Source organism: Lycium barbarum, chromosome 2 (assembly GCF_019175385.1).
Source record: "Lycium barbarum isolate Lr01 chromosome 2, ASM1917538v2, whole genome shotgun sequence".
In the NCBI taxonomy this organism is placed as follows: domain Eukaryota; kingdom Viridiplantae; phylum Streptophyta; class Magnoliopsida; order Solanales; family Solanaceae; genus Lycium; species Lycium barbarum.
This window is the reverse complement of record NC_083338.1, coordinates 124,896,914-124,915,443: the sequence shown is the minus strand read 5'-3', so window position 1 is coordinate 124,915,443 and position 18,530 is coordinate 124,896,914. Positions and strand designations below refer to the sequence as shown.

The following is an 18,530-nucleotide window of genomic DNA, read 5'->3' as shown; positions in this document are numbered from 1 at the left end:
ATCGTGCTCTTTCCAATTGGAAGATCAAAAGCCTCAACAGTTTCCCTTTTTCCCATCTTCTTTCATTGTGAATTAAATATCATTGGTCTATTAAATATATAGGTGAACCAGAGAGGAAGGTAATACTGTGATTCTGAAGGGTTGAAGTTTTATCGATGGTCATCAAACTTTAAGAAGATTGGTTCCATAGTGTATTTTAAAAAGGTCAGCAATTAGGTATTTTGGTTGATATTAATTATTACATCCAACTTTTCTAGGAGGGTAGGATGTACGCAGGCCTTACCCCTACACCTTGTGAGGTGTTTCCGATAGAAAAGAAAATAACGACAGCAAAACAGTAAGATTAATAACCAAAGAAAGTAAATTATATGATAGCTGCGTATTCCCAAGAATCTTTTCAGTTTTGAGTTAACAAAAAGCATAATCACAACCTCATTACCTAATGCATAACAGATTAGATGAAATAATAACTGATGCCTTCAATGGGTATGTATAAATTTGAACTTACATGCGATTGTTTTCCCAAATGGTTGTTGCTTTTTCAGATCTTGCATTAGTTGGAACAATTTTATCTGGAAAACTCTGCATATAATGTCCACCCGGTTATCATCGCCTTGCTGCCCTAGTAAACTAAGCATTGCATTTATTTCTGGCCACTTAGGATTGCAAGTGAAAGTGAGGAACAAATCTGGATACCCAGCCCACCTACAAATTGCCATTGCATCTTGATAATTTTGTGCCCTATATCGAGGCCCCCCAGTGTGCGATGAAGGCAGGATAACAGATTTCCCTATCATTGAACAATCTGAATCACCTCGGAGTATGGCATCCATTAAGCCAGAGTAAAGATCAGCTCTGAGTTTTTTTTGATTATTCCGAATATAACGAAACCTTTCTTCCTCTATTGCCATGTAAGCATCAACAATGTATTGTTGCAATAGTCTACCAGCTACTAAGAGAGTTTGGCCCTCGTTAAGTCTTTGTTGTATCCTGAAGCAATAAAACTCTCTCATTGACAAATTTTGACGCTTGTAACTTTTGTTGTTCATATCTGCCAATTGAATTCCAGGTCTGTATCCATCTTCGCCATACGGATGTATTAATGGGTATGTCATAGACATGAAACTTGGGTGTAAATCTGTAATTCTTTGAAGCCCATTCTTTCGATGTTCTACAATAATATCTCGCTGGAAGTTTTCTTCAGTAACATCACCAACGATTAATCCTGCAACTTCTGAAGTTGTTGGCATATTGTATTGTCGACCATCTCTTGTCCTGTTAGATATGAGTCGTAACCGAAACACAGATTCAGGATGCTCTCTATATCTATCCCTAGCCATTCGAAATGATTTTACCAAAATATTGTGGTTGTCCAGCATTTCAGATAAGGCTTCAACAATTTTTGGATCAATTTCTTCTTGCAAGAGACAATTCATTCTATTATTTATCTCATTTTCAGTATCATATATATATAGCTGAGCAAACTGGGGGTTTTTACCAATTTCAGGCAACAAAGAGCCTATGCGATGGTAATTCTGCCCACTCATCCTGAAAACGTATGGCCCTTTTGAGTGATTGATAGATCCATCAATTCGGCCTCCCATAGATGTAAAGGCAAATATTGAGTTGTAAACCCTGATATTTCTACGAAAGTCGATACCTAATTGTCCGGATTCTGTTCCCAAAAGATACTTCAGATAAGGTGGTGGTTCACTCATTAACGGCAGTTGTACACGGCCTCCTTCCATGCAACAAAATGAGAATATAGGATTTGTGGGCTGCACAGTTTTTCTTGTCCGTTCTTCATACCATAAAAGGGCTCCACAATATTGGCATGTGTACGTTGGGGGGCCAAAATTCCAAGTTGTTGTGTAGTGGCCTGCAAAATTCAGAAATCCAAGTATAAACATAAGCATTTCATACATGCCTAATGTTTTTTCATATTTTTTATTTAGTTTCACATATCATCAAAAAGTCTAACTTTGGCATTTTGTTAATACATAAATCATGGTATTGATTAACATACCATTTTGATGAATCGGAACATGTCTCCTTGAGATGTTTGTCATCTTCATCAACTTTGTGAATCTTCGCATGAAACGTAGAAGCTGAATAATTTTCTTTTTTGGATGGTACTTGTATTGTTTTCTAATTAAGGCGACCTTTCGCGTCAATCTGGAATACTTGCATCGGCTATTTTTTACAGCACCTAGTTCCTTTTTCAGTTGTATGCACTCGTCTGTTGATTCATATCTCTTCATTTTTAATTTTAGTATCCGTTCTTGCCTAGCTAAATCGGGCAGAAGCTGCTGTAGAAGGTTAATTTCCAATGGAATATTCACCGAGCCACTGTATTCCTTCAGAACAGCAGATACCAATTCCATTTAACCTGTTATAAATGTTTGGGAAGAGTAGAATATATGAAAATTAGATATTTTTGCTATATCCAAATATAATAAATGAACAGGAAGAAAACATGCGTGTGTGATTAGGCAAGGAATTAATTGTCAGGTAAGGAACACAGAGGATATTTAATAATTAGGATTATGTACAGCATGTAACATATATGTAAGGATGAAATAATGGGAAGATGTGAGCGTATTCATTCAATTGCTTCATTGTTGAAAATGTAAGAAATTTAATTGTCGAGGAGAAGAGAAAATGACTCTTTAAAATATATAGCAACAAACAGTACTTCATCTTGAAAGTGATTTTTGAACTAAAGAATTTCGTTCGAGTAAAATAGGAATGAGTCTACAAACCAGCCAAAACACAAAACGCGCAGCCCAGATGATGACAATGAAATTAAATGGAATGAAATGTGTGAACTTGCAGCTATGTTAGGTTTTCTGAATTACTAAATAAGTTTCTCCCCCTTCTAAGGTTGTGCTCTTTCTTGAATTTGAAGGGAAAAAATGGATGGATGGTTGAATGGCTGTAGAATTTGGAAAGATGAGTATCACAAGTTTGAATAAGAGAAGGAGTATCAGGGATTGCTGTAGTCATGTAACAGTAAAGAATCATTAGTGATTTGTGTAAATAGAGTAACTGAATAAGATAAAGAGTAATTTAAGGATTTTGTCTAGTTCATTAATAGGAAAGAGCCGTTATTGATTTGGTGGGGAAAAAAGTAACTGTTGGTGAAGGGAAGGGAGATAAGAAGAAAAAGAAAGGGACAATCAGATGGTGAATAAATAAAAGGGAAAAGGGTAAAAAGACTACTTTGGAAAAAGTGCTAAAATGATTTGTCTATATCATTGACATGGTAATGTTTAAACAAATATATCAACATATTAATTCCAGATGCGTGATAAAATAGTAGTCTTACTAATCTGTATAAACAGCTATGTAGACTTAGTTACTATGGCGTGAATATTTCTAAGGGTCAATGCAAAGTCAATAGTACTTAGTTTTACGTAGCAGGTATAAACTTTGCTTTCTATGATGCAAACGGCTTTACCTAACCTTAGTTTTTAATTTCTTGCTTCTTTAGTTTCAAGATTATTCAAGCAGTTATGATAAGGAAGAAAAAGTCCTTCTACTGTAACTTGAGAGAAAATACTTACTCAGCACTTGCATTTGCATCAAACAGTTAAATCATAATAAATTAATTGATACTTTCACTTTACTTTGTACTCTTAGCAGGGGTTTGGACATGATTTGATTGAGATTTTGAAAAAAGTAAGTATTAAAATTGAACTTGAAAAAAAGTATTTGGAAGTTGAAGTTACAAACAGTTACTTAATAGGAAAGAGCCGTCATTGATTTGGTGGGGAAAAAAGTAACAGTTGGTGAAGGGAATAGGGATAAGAAGAAAAAGAAAGGGACAATCAGATGGTGAATAAATAAAAGGAAAAAGGGAAAAAAACTATTTTGGAAAAAAGGCTAAAAATATCCTCCGAACTTATTAATTCCCGTCAAGATAGAAGTATATTTGAAAACTTTAAGGATGAGAGGGGTATTTTTAAGCCTTTTCCCTATAACACTAAAAGTCCAATCAAGCTTTCATCAAATAAAGTAGAATATGGCACATATTTAATTTTTATCACTGTGCACTTACCTAAAAATGAATATGATTACTGGTAGTAGCATTCAAAGTACTGTTTGATTTTCCGTGGATTTTGTCACACTAACAGGCAGTTGATCTTGAGAATTGTTGCCAAGCAGGTAAGACTTTTAATTTGTATAAGTCCTTGTTTGGTTCCTTAACAACTTCTCCCTCTGCTTATTTTAGAGCTTTCAATTCCAAGGATGAGCTTGTTATTTGCTGCTAAGTGTATGTCCATATGTAAAAACCACCAACCTGCAAAATTCAAGGAAATTATTGTGGTGATACTTGAAACTTATTAGTAGCCTTTTACACCTGTGAACATAAAACCATAAAAGGAGATAAAGTAATTGTGTTGTAAAGAGGATGAAAAACTAACTGCCATGGAGAAAGAGCCATAGGAAAGGGCAACAAATGAACAAAATTTATGATCACCAAATAGGCTGCCATGTTCTTTGCAAATTGCAGGAATGACTATCCATAAGATTTCCTCTGTCCCAAAAGAAAAAAGTTTATCAAACACAGGCTGGTGTGCTACTGAAAAAGAAAAGATTTATCAAAGGATAAAGGAGCTATATGAACAAAAACAATGAAGGTAACATCACAATGAGTACTGACATCTTAAAAAAATGAAAAATGATCGAAATGAGTACTGACATCTTAAAAAATGAAAATAAGGATACTGTGTTATTGGACAGCGGGTGTCTGTTATCTCTATTTAATTGTGTATCGAATTCTCTAGTTTTCAAGTTGAACCAACGTTTTGGACGCATATTGGCATATTGCGCTCTTTATTTTTTTGGCACTCAATGGTGTTGGTCTATGGTCGGAATAAGTAATCTTTCATCTTTAATTAAATTAAAAATTTCCACTTCAAGCTCTGAAAAATAAAGTCTCAGAGTTCTTCTTATTTGCCAGCTCTATGCATTTAATGACTAAAACTGCAACTTCACACATTCCCAACTGTACACTTGGTATATTCAAAATGTTTGATATAGCACTTCTCGCATATGATTCACATGAACAAAACATCTTTGATCATAATTAGGTACCAGTTCACATATGCAAATAACTACGAACCAAAAGGAAGTGCCTGAGAAGGACAAGCATTGAGTGAAGAAACACTTGGAAAGGGAACATACAAGAGAGATGTCTTCATGTCCCCTGCTCCAATCTCACTCCCAGACATTGTCACCATCTATTATATCTTCTTCCCATTTCACACTAAGTCAATCACAGTTAAGACCAAAGGAGATTTTACTCCAACTACCCATCCAAATTTGCAGCACAACTTTTATATCACAATGTAAACATAAACATTAAACAATGATCAACCAAATATCCGATAACAACAAACTCTTTATTTATCCAAAAACAGAGGAAATAAAAGTCAGGATAAAACCATACAAGTATGGATATCATCACTTCAGACTATAGTTACATGACATTAACAAAGCATTTTCTTCATCAACATACTTCTACTGGGGACACTGAACTAAGAAGGGAAAAAGGACCGAACAATTTTGTCTAAGCTCAAACAACAGATAAAGTTCTGTGGCAACACTAAACAGTCTATTTCTTGCACTTATTTGTGTCTTCATCAGTTGATTCGTCATCATCTACGATTAGGTTTCTTCTTTTTCTACTCTTAGCCCCATCAATGGCACGTAGTTCTTCCTCAGGATCTTCCAAGCTATCCACTACAACAATAGCAGATGCCTGTTGGTATTTGGAAAAATAAATTTCTCAACATTTCTATTAAACATGTATACCTTATTTAAGCTTCATAACTAAAACAGTTAATCGAATTACCATTTCATTGAACAATCCTTTGTTCCCCTGATCTTTAGGCTCGCTTTCATCCTCTAGTAAGTTCTTCCCCTGCAAAAGCAACCAAAAAAAATAGATTATTTACAGATTATACTCTAATTGTGCATTACATATTTAAACAATCTAAATTACAATACCGTTTCCTCTTTCCTCAACTTGTATTGTACTTCCAAATCCTCATCTGGAATCCAAAGCTTGGATACTGTAAAATTTTCAAACCCCTCTACCAAATTAAACTTATTTAATTTAAGCTTATAAACAAAATCTTTCCCGCAGAGGCTTTCAATTTGGGCAGGTACATCATTATTGTTACTCAATGGCAGCTTGTTGAACAACTTGTGAGCTGATGTATCAAGGAGTTTCTCAGCCACATCATTGAATAGGACAACGGTAGTATCCCCAGTTTTATCTTTCACTTTTATGTGTATCTTGTACCTATGTTTAGATAATAAGTTAGATTAAATCACAATACAAAGCAAATTCATAGTACTTCTTCCTTACTTCACCAAAGGAAACTTGCAATCCTTATTGCACTGGTGACATCGATATACACCATCTGCGGGTTTAATCTTCTTTGAACAGACATTGCACGAAATGTAGTACCAGCCAAAATAGTCCCGTATTCCTGTAATTTTTCCCCTTACAGTAACAACATATTCCTACAAATGTAAAAAAAAAATAAAAAAAAATACAAGTATATAGTAATCTGGTTGATTTGCTTAAAAGGGAAATCAACAACTTAAGGAGCAAAATATAACCTGTATTTTAGGACTCCAATCAGACTCCAACAACTCCTTAATGTCCATCCGGTTAAAAAACATCTCTTCCTCTATAGGAATGGTATTAACATTAGAGCTTTCGATAATTTGCACTCCCGCAGACATGGTGGAAAACTTTTGCATCAAAGATCTTATGTAATCTATATCAAGATTTACATATACTTTGCTTGCAGAGGTGGTGGAGAAGCTAACCTCACCTATTAACAATGGATGCAATAGAAAATAATCGTGACATTACTTAGAAAGTTAACAGATAAATACATGACACTGAAAATTAAATCTGAAACAATTACCACGGAATTCTTTAACTGTGGTGGAAGTTACAATGACTATATATGGGCCAGAATCCTTCTTGTACAAATAAGGAGCAAACTGTTCTCCAAATTCTTCCCATAAGGTAATTTTTGATTTTGCCGAACTATGCAGAAAAAAGACAAATCACAATTTAATAGTTCATCTAAATCTAATAAAAGGAAGCAACCAACAGCTGGTTCCAATAATGTTGACTATTGAGTGACTGTGAATAGGAGATTAAGAGGTTATGTACTTATAGACATGTGCAAATAATGTAGAAATTTAACAGGTATAAAATAAATAGTTGCAATAATGAGTACACATTCGTTGGCATCTAGATTATCATAAAAACACTGTTCAGGCCAGAATCCAATGAATATAGTTTAAAAAGACTCAATGATCGATGAAATTTATCAAGGTTGTGTATTTTGTAATACAAAATCACCTTTACAAAAAAAATTACTTAAAATGAGATAAGGGGCATACTAATCCGTAACAATTTGGATGTCCCTTTTTTTCCACTTTGATCCAGCGCTCTCCATATCCCCAACTCCGTATAAACAACCAACCACGTCTACAAATGTAGATGAAAAAGTATTTCTTATTAGAATATCGTTGATATTTAATTAACTAACCACAAAAATTCATAATACTAAGTGTATATACCTGATAAGATAGTGTTGTTGTGCACCCTTGACTCAATCATATCAGGTTTAATAAACTGAAATCCGTTAATAGGAATATCACCAATATCTTCGGATAATTTCTTGATCGCAGTTGAGGCAAAGAAAATAATTTTCAATGAACTTTCGACAGGTCTATATCCACCACAACTTTCTACGACTTTAAAGTTCTTGATGGTAAATAAAGCACCTTCAATCAACTTGTGTTTAAACCTGTGAACATGACTCTTTCTAACAATAGCGTGCATCAAATTTCCCTGATATAAGAAACCCGAAAGTGAATTGAGAATCAAAAGTATCAAAAAAATTGATATATGAAAATAAAAATCATGTAAGAAAGTACCTTTTCATCAATAAAAATCATATCCAAACTGATCAATTCGCCGTTATTTTTGGGATTAATGGCATCCCACATTCGACAAATCCTAACCCTTATGATCCAATCATCTTTATGAGTAACCAACTCTGAAAGAAAAGAGTTTGTCATTCTAAAATCCAATATAAAGCAAGATAGACTAAGCAATCTACAATATGAAGAAGATTCACTGCTAATCTATATATAGTGTAAGAATTAGAGTATGAAGAGGCACAAGAAATAATTACCAGTGCAATTACTCAGGGATTAATGAACATTAAAAGTCATTGTAATTGCAAATGATGAAGATGAATATTCTTTAATCAGAAAACTGGGTGGAAGAAAGTGTACCTTACAGAGGTTGGAGGAAATTAAAAAACGTTTTGCTTGGTTTTACCGTTCAGGTTTTGGATGAAATTGGAGAACGCTTCTTTGGGGTTTAATGCCAACCAATTTAATATGGTTTAATGTGCTACTACGTGGGCTGGGCTTTATTGGTTTTTAGTAAAAGGCTATATTGATTACTCAAACGTGGGCTGCAGATGCATTTATTTTTGTGAGGCATTTTTTACATGATCTGGCTGATTTATTATATAAAAGAAGTTCATAAAAAATCTAAAATAATGAGAAAAAAGATAAATATCAATGGAGGCCATTGAGAGGTGCCACATAGGATTGTCTATGCCCAGCTTTATATTATATATAGATTAACAACCATTTGAGTTGATCCTTGCACAGTTGCACTTACCAGGTCACTATAAAATAAGACAAATACCTTGTTACAATAGATAAAAATGAATTGATAAGATTTGACGATGAAAGATGCGTTTATACCGACAATGTTAATAGACATATAAATTATCGAATTTGTGTTCATAAGTGTAAACTATAACTCAAGCAACAATTAAAAAAAAAAAAAAGAGCATAAATTTGATGGATAACAACAAGCATATGTGGAAACAATATTAGGGATCCCACCAACCAAAGTAAAAGGACTGGACATCCAGTCAAATTAGCAGAGTCAAGTCTTTTTGAACATGCGGTAATGATGGTACGTAAGTTTGGTAAATATTTTGTGGTCGTTTGATACACGTATTACACCTCATTTGTTTGCATTTATTGAAGGTCTGAATCTGAATGGTTCAGACCTTAAGCCATTAAATATATTTATTTATATTAAAATTTAAGCATTTATTGGGTCTAAATAAATCTTAATCATTAAGATCTTGAACCAAATCTTAATATCATTAAAAAAAAAAATTTGTATAAAATTTTTTTGTCACTAGCTCCAACCCCGACCCCAACCCTTCACCTCATCCCCATCCCCTCCTACTCTCTACTCCAACCCCACCAATCCACCTCAACCCCACCCACCCTCAACTCCAACCCCCACCCGATCACTAACCCCAATCCCACCCATCCCCACTCCCCACTACCCCCACCTCCCACCACCAACCCTACCCCACTCTCCACCAACCCTACTCCCTACTACCCCCACCTCCCACCACCAACCCCACCCTCACTCGCCACTAACCCCAGTACCCCCACTACCTCATACCCCTCACCTCAACCACCCACTTACCCCTCCACCCCCACCTACCACTCACTACGACTACAAAACATCTCCACCATTACTACTGAACATAAATATTTCATTTTTTTTTATCAAATAATATATTATTTTATTTAATTTGTATTTATTTTCTACTATTTAGGTACTTTTCAATTTGAATTGTATATTTATTATGTTTAAATAAATACATTATGCACATTCAGATATTGAAAAACAAACAATCTTAATGATTCAGTGTTCAGACCTAGAGACAACATGTTAATCATTCAGATGTGCATTCAGATTCAGACGTCTTAATCTTAATGAAAACAAATGAGACCTTAGTTGGGATATCCTAGCATTGACTGTGGAATTAATTTTCTATCATATTTGGTAGAAAATATAAATTTATCCTGGATAATTTTATACCTTGTACCAAAAAAAGTATAAAATGCATCCCAAACTTAAAGATGGGATATCCCATCTTATCCCATTAATCCTGGGATTATTTTATCCCATCTCCTAAATGAGATAAATTAATCCAACAGATGAGATAAATTAATCTCAGTATTATAATCCCGAAAGAATTTTTTCTACGTACCAAACCACCCCTAGGTTTTAAGTATATGTATATACTGATATTAAATAATTTTATCAAAATTATATTATAACAGATATTTGCTTTTTTTTTTTTCCATATTATTAATCATTGGTTATTTTAGCAAGTTAGTCGCAAGTGCCTTTCAAATGGCCGTAACTAAACTTATTTTCTTATGGTAACTCAGTTTGGTCAAACTGATATATTCTGAATTAGGGGTGGACATGGTATGGTACATTCCGATTATCATATACAAATTGAAATTTTTTATAACGCGATTTCGGTATTATGGTATTTGATATGCATTTTAAAAATTTTTTGGTATTCGGTATTTATAAATAAAATAGCGAAATACCGAATACCATACCGAAATATATAATTACATATACAATTCATATATATATTAATTTATATTATAATACTAACAAATATTTAAATTAGTATTAGTACAAAACTAATTATTTAGACGTTTGAACTTTGACTACTCTTTCTTGATTGAAATATTTATGTTGTGTAATTGATTTACGAAGGGGATTGCTTGTAATTACTTTTGAATTTTTCATATGTGAGGTGTTAGTACGATATAATTACGACGTTTCTTGAATAGGCAAAATAAATCTCTACGATATGATTATATATTCGTCAAAGTCAAACAAACTTTGGTTACCGATTTACCGTACCGTAAAATACCGAAATCGAATTTAAAAATATCGAACCATACCGAATTAATTGGGTATGATAATCGTATAGTATTTTTAGAAACTGAAAATCAAAATTATCATACCGAAGTTTCAAATACCGTATCATGTCCAACCCTAGTTATCTGAGTTGTGTATTCTCCAGTCTCAGACTCTCAGTTGTGTCTGGGCTTCTTCTGACACCAATTGTCCAAACTGGTCAAAGTGCTAGTTGCACAATCTCTTTAAATTCACATCATTATGCTTTCCAGTGTTAATAACTTTTGGAAAATTAAGATGAGGAATGTGAAACAAACGGGCAAGAGAACTACTCTGATCACTCTACTTGGTGATCTTGCTATTTAGAAAGTATGGGTCACATTTGCTGTTAAATTTTGTTCACTAGTAATAGTCCTACTTCATTCCGCGCTAGTTCTTTAAGAGGAAAAAACGAAAAGTACACTAGTAGAATGCTTGGCCATAACTACCGATAATAATAAAAAGATGTTTGGTCAAATTTTTTGGCTTAATGCATATGCGACCCCTAAACTTGTTTCTTTTTTCTATTTTGACACCTCAATTAAGTGTTGTTCTTATTGAACTCTTGAACTTGGCCTCAAGTGTGTCTATCAAACACAATCCGACTTACATGAAATATATGGTCAGTTTTATTTATTTTAGCCTTGCGCGTAAGTGTCAATCACATCCTATGTGGAAAAGTCAATCAATTAAATACACATAAAATATTAAGATTTGGTTTTGATTTTTTAGTTTTCAATTTGGTTTCCAGTTTTGGTTTCTTGTTTTTCAGTTTTTGATTTTCTAGTTTTAGTTTTAGTTTTTATTTTCCAATTTTGGGTTTTTATTTTTCAATTTCGGTTTCTTATTTTTCAGTTGTCGTTTTTATTTTCAGTTTTTTAGTTTCCAATTTTGAGTTCTTATTTTCTAGTTTTGTTATTTAATTGATTAATTTAAGTGGTGGTTCTTCACTTGTATAACACAGCAGCACACTTCTTTTTTATATGATGTGCATAATCAAAATTGGTGGGGTGTTTTAATTGGTTAAATTTTTCACGTAGGATGCGATTGACATTCACACGCAAGGCTAAAAAAATTGTAACTCATCATATATGTTATGTAAGTCGAATTGTGTTTGATAGACACACTTGAGGCCAAGTTCAAGAGTTCAATAGGAACAATACTTAGTTGAGGTGCCAAAATTTAAAAACAAAAAAAAGAGTCAATTTTAGAGGGCCGCATATGCATTAAGCCAACTTTTTGAAAAGTATTTTAAAGAAAAATAATTTGTGTTTATCTAATAAATTTGAAATCAGTTTTACTAATATTAGGAGCCGTTTGGACATGGTTTGAAAACATGGTTTCAAATCATGATTTGAAACCATGTTTGGACATATAATTTGGTTATCTTAAGTTGTATTTTCTCTTATAGAAAGAAAATCCCACGAGTTGTGAAAACTATCAAAACATTCTCAATGCTTATACAATCTTATCAAATGAGCAAGTCATAGTTTATAACAGAATTAATACGCTACTAGAAGGCCTTTCTAAAGTATACAACATCAATTGATCAAACTGTAGTTCAATAAAAACAAAAAATTAACATGAATAGTAATCTAACTACTCTTTAATATAATTCTCCCACATGGTGGACATAAATAAAGGTTGGTGAAAGTTAATGAGGTTGGTGGGAGTATTTGTTAAAAATATTTACCAACTTATGGGTCTTTTTTAATAAAATATAAACTTATGGGTCAAGTTTTATATTAAAAATTTTGAAACCATAAAATGAAATGCATGTCCAAACGCTGATTTCATCTCATGATTTCAAACCGCATGTCCAAACGCCTACTTAGTGTAGAATTTGTACTTGCCCAAACTCTCAAAAGTATCAAACAAGCTATAAGCTGTAGCTTAGGCGCTGCTATCTTTAGCTGTTCTAAATTAAATACACGCAGCAAAACAAAAACAAGAGAAGAAAGAAAGAAAGAGAGAAAACAAAATTTGTTTAAGAAATAGTACAATATCTATAAAGTAAAAGCATTTCCTTTTTTGGGTGTGTTTGGTGTGAAGGAAAAAATATGTCCGTAAAAATATTTCTTTTAAAAAATAAATAATTTTCTTACTTATTTTCTTATGTTTGTAAGTAGAAAATGTTTTTTCATTAATATTTATAATAATTTAGACACACATTATGAGTATGGGATTGAGGAAGCCTGGTGAGGAGGGATATGAAGATTGAGGGATAGGGGATGGGTGGGGGGCAGATAATCAGTATGAAATGCATTTACGAAACTTGTTTTTCCTTTTCTCATTAGGCAAATTAATTTTCTGATTTTCAAGGAAGCTATTTCCCTAGAAATATGTTTTTCGTAACATATGATCGATCAAACATGAAAATAGTTTTTAAAAAATTTCAAAAAATATTTTCCTCCTTACCAAGCACACCCTTAGTTCTTACTATGGCCTACAATATTGTTTATCTTTTGGTGGGGGGTTTATCCCATTTCTAACAGGTTGCCGTGAACTAAATACTTAAATAAAAAAAATCTGGAAAAGAAACCAGGAAAGAAAAGACTTGATAAGGAAATTGTGTGTCTGGTCCAAGGCTGTTATTACTACTTTGGGTATACAATTTAAATTTCCACACGGAGTAAAAAGTAATAGTCAAAATCTTGTCTGAATTGTCTCGTCAAAATACAACTACTGTACAAAGAGCTACATTACAAGTAGAAAAATACAATGTAGAGAAGCTCGTGATCACTATATTCCACTATTATAAAGCATTTTCGCCTTCCTTTCCTCTTCATATCCACAGCATCAAAAGTCCTTTATCCTCAGAGGTTTGTTGATTCACGTGGTACTAATAATGCAGAGATTAAATTGTAAGGATTCTTTATGCAAGAATTGGTTTTTCCAACTTAGGCCAACAAAAAGTTGTGTTATTTTCGATTGGGTCAAGCTTTCAAAATCTTGCTTATTTTGAAAAATACATTTCATCGGAAGTGCTTTTCGGAAAAGTACTTTCGGTGAGTAGCAGGATTGACTAGTCAATTTTGAAAGCATTTTGCCAATATTATAGCTGTAATTTGCTTTTGACTATAGTTCCAAAAGATCTTCTGAGGAAAAACTATTTTTTTTAGCTTCTGAAAAATAACTTTTGCTACTACTCAAGAGCATTTATTTTTTCGCTAAAAGTTTGGTCAAACACCTCAATTTTCTAAAATAACCATTTTTGGCTATTCAAAAAACTTGGCCCAAGTGGTTATTACTTATTAGTCGGGGATCAAGAATTGGTTTTTTCCACCGAGGCCAACCATCTTTTGGAAAAAGCTGGGTAGGATGGGTAGTGATTCAATGCTTAGTCCATTTTGATTCAATTCATATTAGCTAAGTAATTTTTGGACGAGTTAATGACCTTCACATTTATTAGTGGGGATCTATCATAAATAACAATATTTATGTCCCTGATAACAAGTTATGACAATATTATTGAGTTTTCAAAATATAGCAACAATTTTTTTCCCCAAAACATATCATACAAGTACACATACACTAATGGAAATGCATACATACATACTAGTATTTTTTTGTAATAACTTTAAAGTATTGCTAAAATGGGTATTTAGTGAACTTGAGTTGTTAAATCACGTATTAATTCAGACCATTTTTAACTCAGGGCAATTTGTATACACATATACCACCACTAGTAACTATTGGCATAATTTTAGCCAAGGATTACGTTTGGCAATGATTAACTAATCCCGATTTACTCCAAGATGGACAAAAATATTGGAGAAACTCCATTACTATCATCATCTCGCACGGGGTTCACATGTGAAAATTATCGAATTTCACCACAACCAGCAGTAAAATCCTCTCAATTCATCCTTGAGAAAATCTCATCAAAATTACATCAATCTTGATATTGCATTTGAACTCGAATCTCAAAACATTTAGTAGTTATTTTTGAGTGGGTGTGGCTGGGATTTGTTGGCAAAATCTAGGCAATGCTATATACACAATTTGAGGAAGATTGAGGGCGATTCAAACTAGTTTGAAGTGAAAAATCATAGCTAAAATCAACGGGAAAAACTCAACCCGACAATGTATATATCGGACATTATATCGTGTCTATTAGTATACTAGTGTCATTTGTTCTGTGCTAAGCCCGGGCCCAAACTACATTAAAATTTATATTTACAACCTTTTTTTTGTTACTCTTACGACCAGCAGTAAAATCCTCTCAGTTCATCCTTGAGAAAATCTCATCAAAATTACATCAATCTTGAAATCACAATTGAACTAGAATCTCAAAACTTTTATTAGTTATTTTTGAGTGGGTGTGGTTGGGATTTGTTGGCAAAATCTAGGCAGTGACAGTTTGAGGAAGATTGAGGGCGATTCGAACTAGTTTGAAGCAAAAAATCATAGCTAAAATCAATGGAAAAAACTCAACCCGACGATGTGTATATCGGACATTATATCGTGTATATTAGTATTCTAGTGTCATTTTGCCCGTGCTTACTACATTAAAATTTACATTTACAACCTTTTTTTTGCTACTTTTACATTTTGTTTTATTTTTGTAACACTATATCAGTTGTAAAGGCAGTTCGACAAATTTCTCAATGTTTCTAAAATATTAAATCATATAAAAGTTTTTATAAGTTAGAAAATAATATTTTTCATAAAGTATATTTAGACTTCATTTTCACAAACAAATGCATGCACCAATATTCTCTTCTTTTTATTATACTGAATTTTTGGGTGTCAAAGTCTTTAATGATTCAAATTGAGTTTTATCTTATGTTGGATTACTTAATTATTTTTTTCTCAGTTAAACTTATATTAGCTAACCCTTTTTTGAAAATAAAATAAAATATTTATGGTATTCAAGTAATATAAAAAATATTTGATGCTACAAATTATTGTATGATGACATCAATGAAGCTAACTTAAAATTAAATAAATAAAAGTCTTGATATGACGACATGCTTTCGTAGATGTTTCTTCAAATTAAATGGTACAAAATAAATTGAAAATTTAATGAAATTATTTGTTTTTCTTACTTTAATCTTTCATTTCCTTAAAAAAAGCATGTTAAGAAATGACGTATTTTCTCTCTCTTTAATTTAGTTTATTCTTAAAGAAATTTATATTGTAATTTCTTAAACGTGTATGTAGTTTAGCCATTTCATGTTTAACTAATTATTTGTTCTAAATTACATAAAATGCTGATTATCTCCTCTTCTGTAAAATATTCCAATATCCAAAAAATGACTCTCGTTTGCAATTATTTAGTATTTTCATTATTTGGAGAGCTCAACTGTAATTTTTTAATTACCTTTTTCAAATATTTTTAGCTATATATAAAAAATATTTTTTAATTTAATAATTAAGCATGTCCTAAGGTAGAAAGAGAACGTTATGATAATATTTTTACTTGTTTATAATAAATTTTATAGGAAAAAAATAATTTGAAACAAGTTTAATAATCATTTCCACATAAAAGAAAGACAACAAACTTTTGGATCAATTTTAAATTTGGTTAAATAAATATATTTTTTGTAGTGTCACTATCACCTCTTCCTCATCATCACTCCTTGTAGCATTAAAAAAGCCCATATAGTTAATCAAATTTATCAAGATAGGTGAAAACTTGCAATGTCATTACAACATCTATTAAGGGTAAAATTGACAAAAGAAATACATGTGAAGACTACAAAAGTTGGAGATTCTTCCTTATATATAGTAGTAACTAGATGGCGTATGCCCATGCTGCGCACGGGCCCAACACTTTAGATTATAGTGTATTTATGTGTATGTAGTTGTGTTTAGGTAGTGATAATATATGTATATTTTATATTGCTAATAAACATACATAAGTTTGCGATGTTTTTATGCATATATATACTATGTTCAAAATACGATTAATATAACATTATAATTTGTGCTCCGTATTCAAAACTTTATAATATTAGTATTTGTTACGAATACAAGTTTGCAAAAAATTATTAATACTTTTTAAAAGAGAAGACTTGTTTAAAAGGAAACTATTTCCCTCTCTTTGGGACAAAACAATAGCAATATTTAAGTATCAGTTGATACTTTGAATTTTAATTCGATTATTTTAAAGGTGTAAAATATTCTATTGTTAGTGTATGTAGATTGGACCTAAACAATATTTATTATTTTTTATCAAATTTTGATTTGGATAATTCTAATTCAAATTATTAAATTAATTTTACATGTTTAAAACGAAACAAAGTAGAAATTTGATTTTCTATTTAAACGAAGAATTACTATTTTTTAATTTTTAGTGAATATTCTTGGTTTAGCTCATTTTACTTGTCATGTTGTCTTTTGCACGTTTTTTTTAAGAAAGCGTTAATTAGAATTATAATTCGACTAATTTATCATATTTATTAGTTGATCTCCATTTAATATTATTTTTTCTTTTACGACATTAATCTCTTCTTACATTATTAGAGTAAGAATAAAAATGAAAAAATAATTAAATTCTATCTTATTTTAAAATATAAATATTTTAAGTATATTTATTTTCGTAAACATAACAATTAAATGACATGGCGGAATATTAAATACTACAGTTAAATATCTAGATTAGATCTCAGGCTACTATAAGAAAAGAAAGGGAATTGTATGGTTTGACTACTTAACCTTTTGAAGAAAAATAATAATATGGGGTCTACGTCTTTTGATGTACAATAATTTCATTTGCTCCCACTAATGAGTTGATACGCATGTGGCAATGAATTCATCATTATTGAATTAATCGGGATAGTTTGGGAATTACATGAATATTGTTTAATTTTTTAATATGGAGTGCCCTTTTTTTTGACATTGCTTGTTTTTTTAATATGGGGTCGACTTTTTTTTTTATGTTGCTTTATTTTTTTAAATATGGGGTCCACTTATTTTTTTTATGCATGAGCTTGGAGGTGGTGGGGTTCACTTTTTTTCCTTTTTTTTTTTAGACGAAACCACTTTGGATTATATAGTGTATCTATGTATATGTCATTGTGTACAATTGTAAAGATTTATATATATTGGGTAGTGATAGCATATATATTTTATATTACTAATAAACATACCTAAATTTACACTGTCGATGCATATATATAGATGAACATTAATACATATACACAAATATTATTTGTTTATTAAGTGGAATTATGTGAGCACGATAAAATAGTGAAAAGTAAAAGGAGTGTAAAAGTGACACGTGGCAAAAACATAATTAATACCTTCTACATGAAATGACATCATCTGTTGTGATGCAATTTTTATGAGCAGGGGCAAAATTGAAAAAGTACGAATATATTTAATACTAAGCTATAGTAGGATTCTATTTTTAACTAATGAAAATGACAAGTTCTTTGACCAAATTGCCCTTGGTTGATGATCCACTTCTTCAACTCATGCTTTTATATAGTTTAGTTTTAAAAAAAAAAATTTGTCTATTACAAATTAAAAACTGAAAAAATGGAAGAAATTGCACGAATTGTCCTTCAAATGGGCTAGTATTTAGTTTTTGCCTTTAGCAATTAATTTTAGGAATAATTTTAATAATATATAATCCAGCATAAAATATTATATCCAAGTAGTTATATTTTTAATTTACATCTGTATAACCAACTTCTTTTACAATAGTGTTTATACACATGATATA

General features: G+C 31.7%; 2 protein-coding genes across 5 annotated transcripts; both read right to left on the bottom strand.

Annotated features, from left to right (window-relative positions):
* Positions 1 to 479: 479 nt before the first annotated feature.
* Positions 480 to 2,514, bottom strand: LOC132621904 (uncharacterized). Its single transcript, XM_060336380.1, has 2 exons — positions 2,027 to 2,514; positions 480 to 1,879 (listed from the first exon to the last, which is right to left on the bottom strand). Exons 1-2 carry the CDS (start codon positions 2,382 to 2,384, stop codon positions 480 to 482), a joined length of 1,758 nt encoding a protein of 585 aa, XP_060192363.1. The 5' UTR covers positions 2,385 to 2,514.
* Positions 2,515 to 4,178: 1,664 nt separating this feature from the next.
* Positions 4,179 to 8,476, bottom strand: LOC132621884 (replication protein A 70 kDa DNA-binding subunit B-like). 4 transcript variants are annotated; one of them, XR_009575725.1, is made up of 11 exons: positions 8,341 to 8,476; positions 7,978 to 8,099; positions 7,618 to 7,891; positions 7,438 to 7,525; positions 6,951 to 7,075; positions 6,637 to 6,854; positions 6,380 to 6,537; positions 6,016 to 6,313; positions 5,861 to 5,929; positions 4,428 to 4,540; positions 4,179 to 4,303 (listed from the first exon to the last, which is right to left on the bottom strand). XR_009575725.1 is itself a non-coding variant. In XM_060336355.1 (10 exons), exons 2-10 carry the CDS (start codon positions 8,047 to 8,049, stop codon positions 5,621 to 5,623), a joined length of 1,449 nt encoding a protein of 482 aa, XP_060192338.1. In that variant the 5' UTR covers positions 8,050 to 8,099; positions 8,341 to 8,476; the 3' UTR covers positions 5,439 to 5,620. The 4 variants fall into 4 exon arrangements, 3 of the variants coding, with proteins under 3 accessions (XP_060192338.1, XP_060192350.1, XP_060192344.1); XM_060336355.1 differs by lacking the exons at positions 4,179 to 4,303; positions 4,428 to 4,540 and adding an exon at positions 5,439 to 5,767; XM_060336367.1 differs by lacking the exons at positions 4,179 to 4,303; positions 4,428 to 4,540 and adding an exon at positions 5,439 to 5,748.
* Positions 8,477 to 18,530: the final 10,054 nt, after the last annotated feature.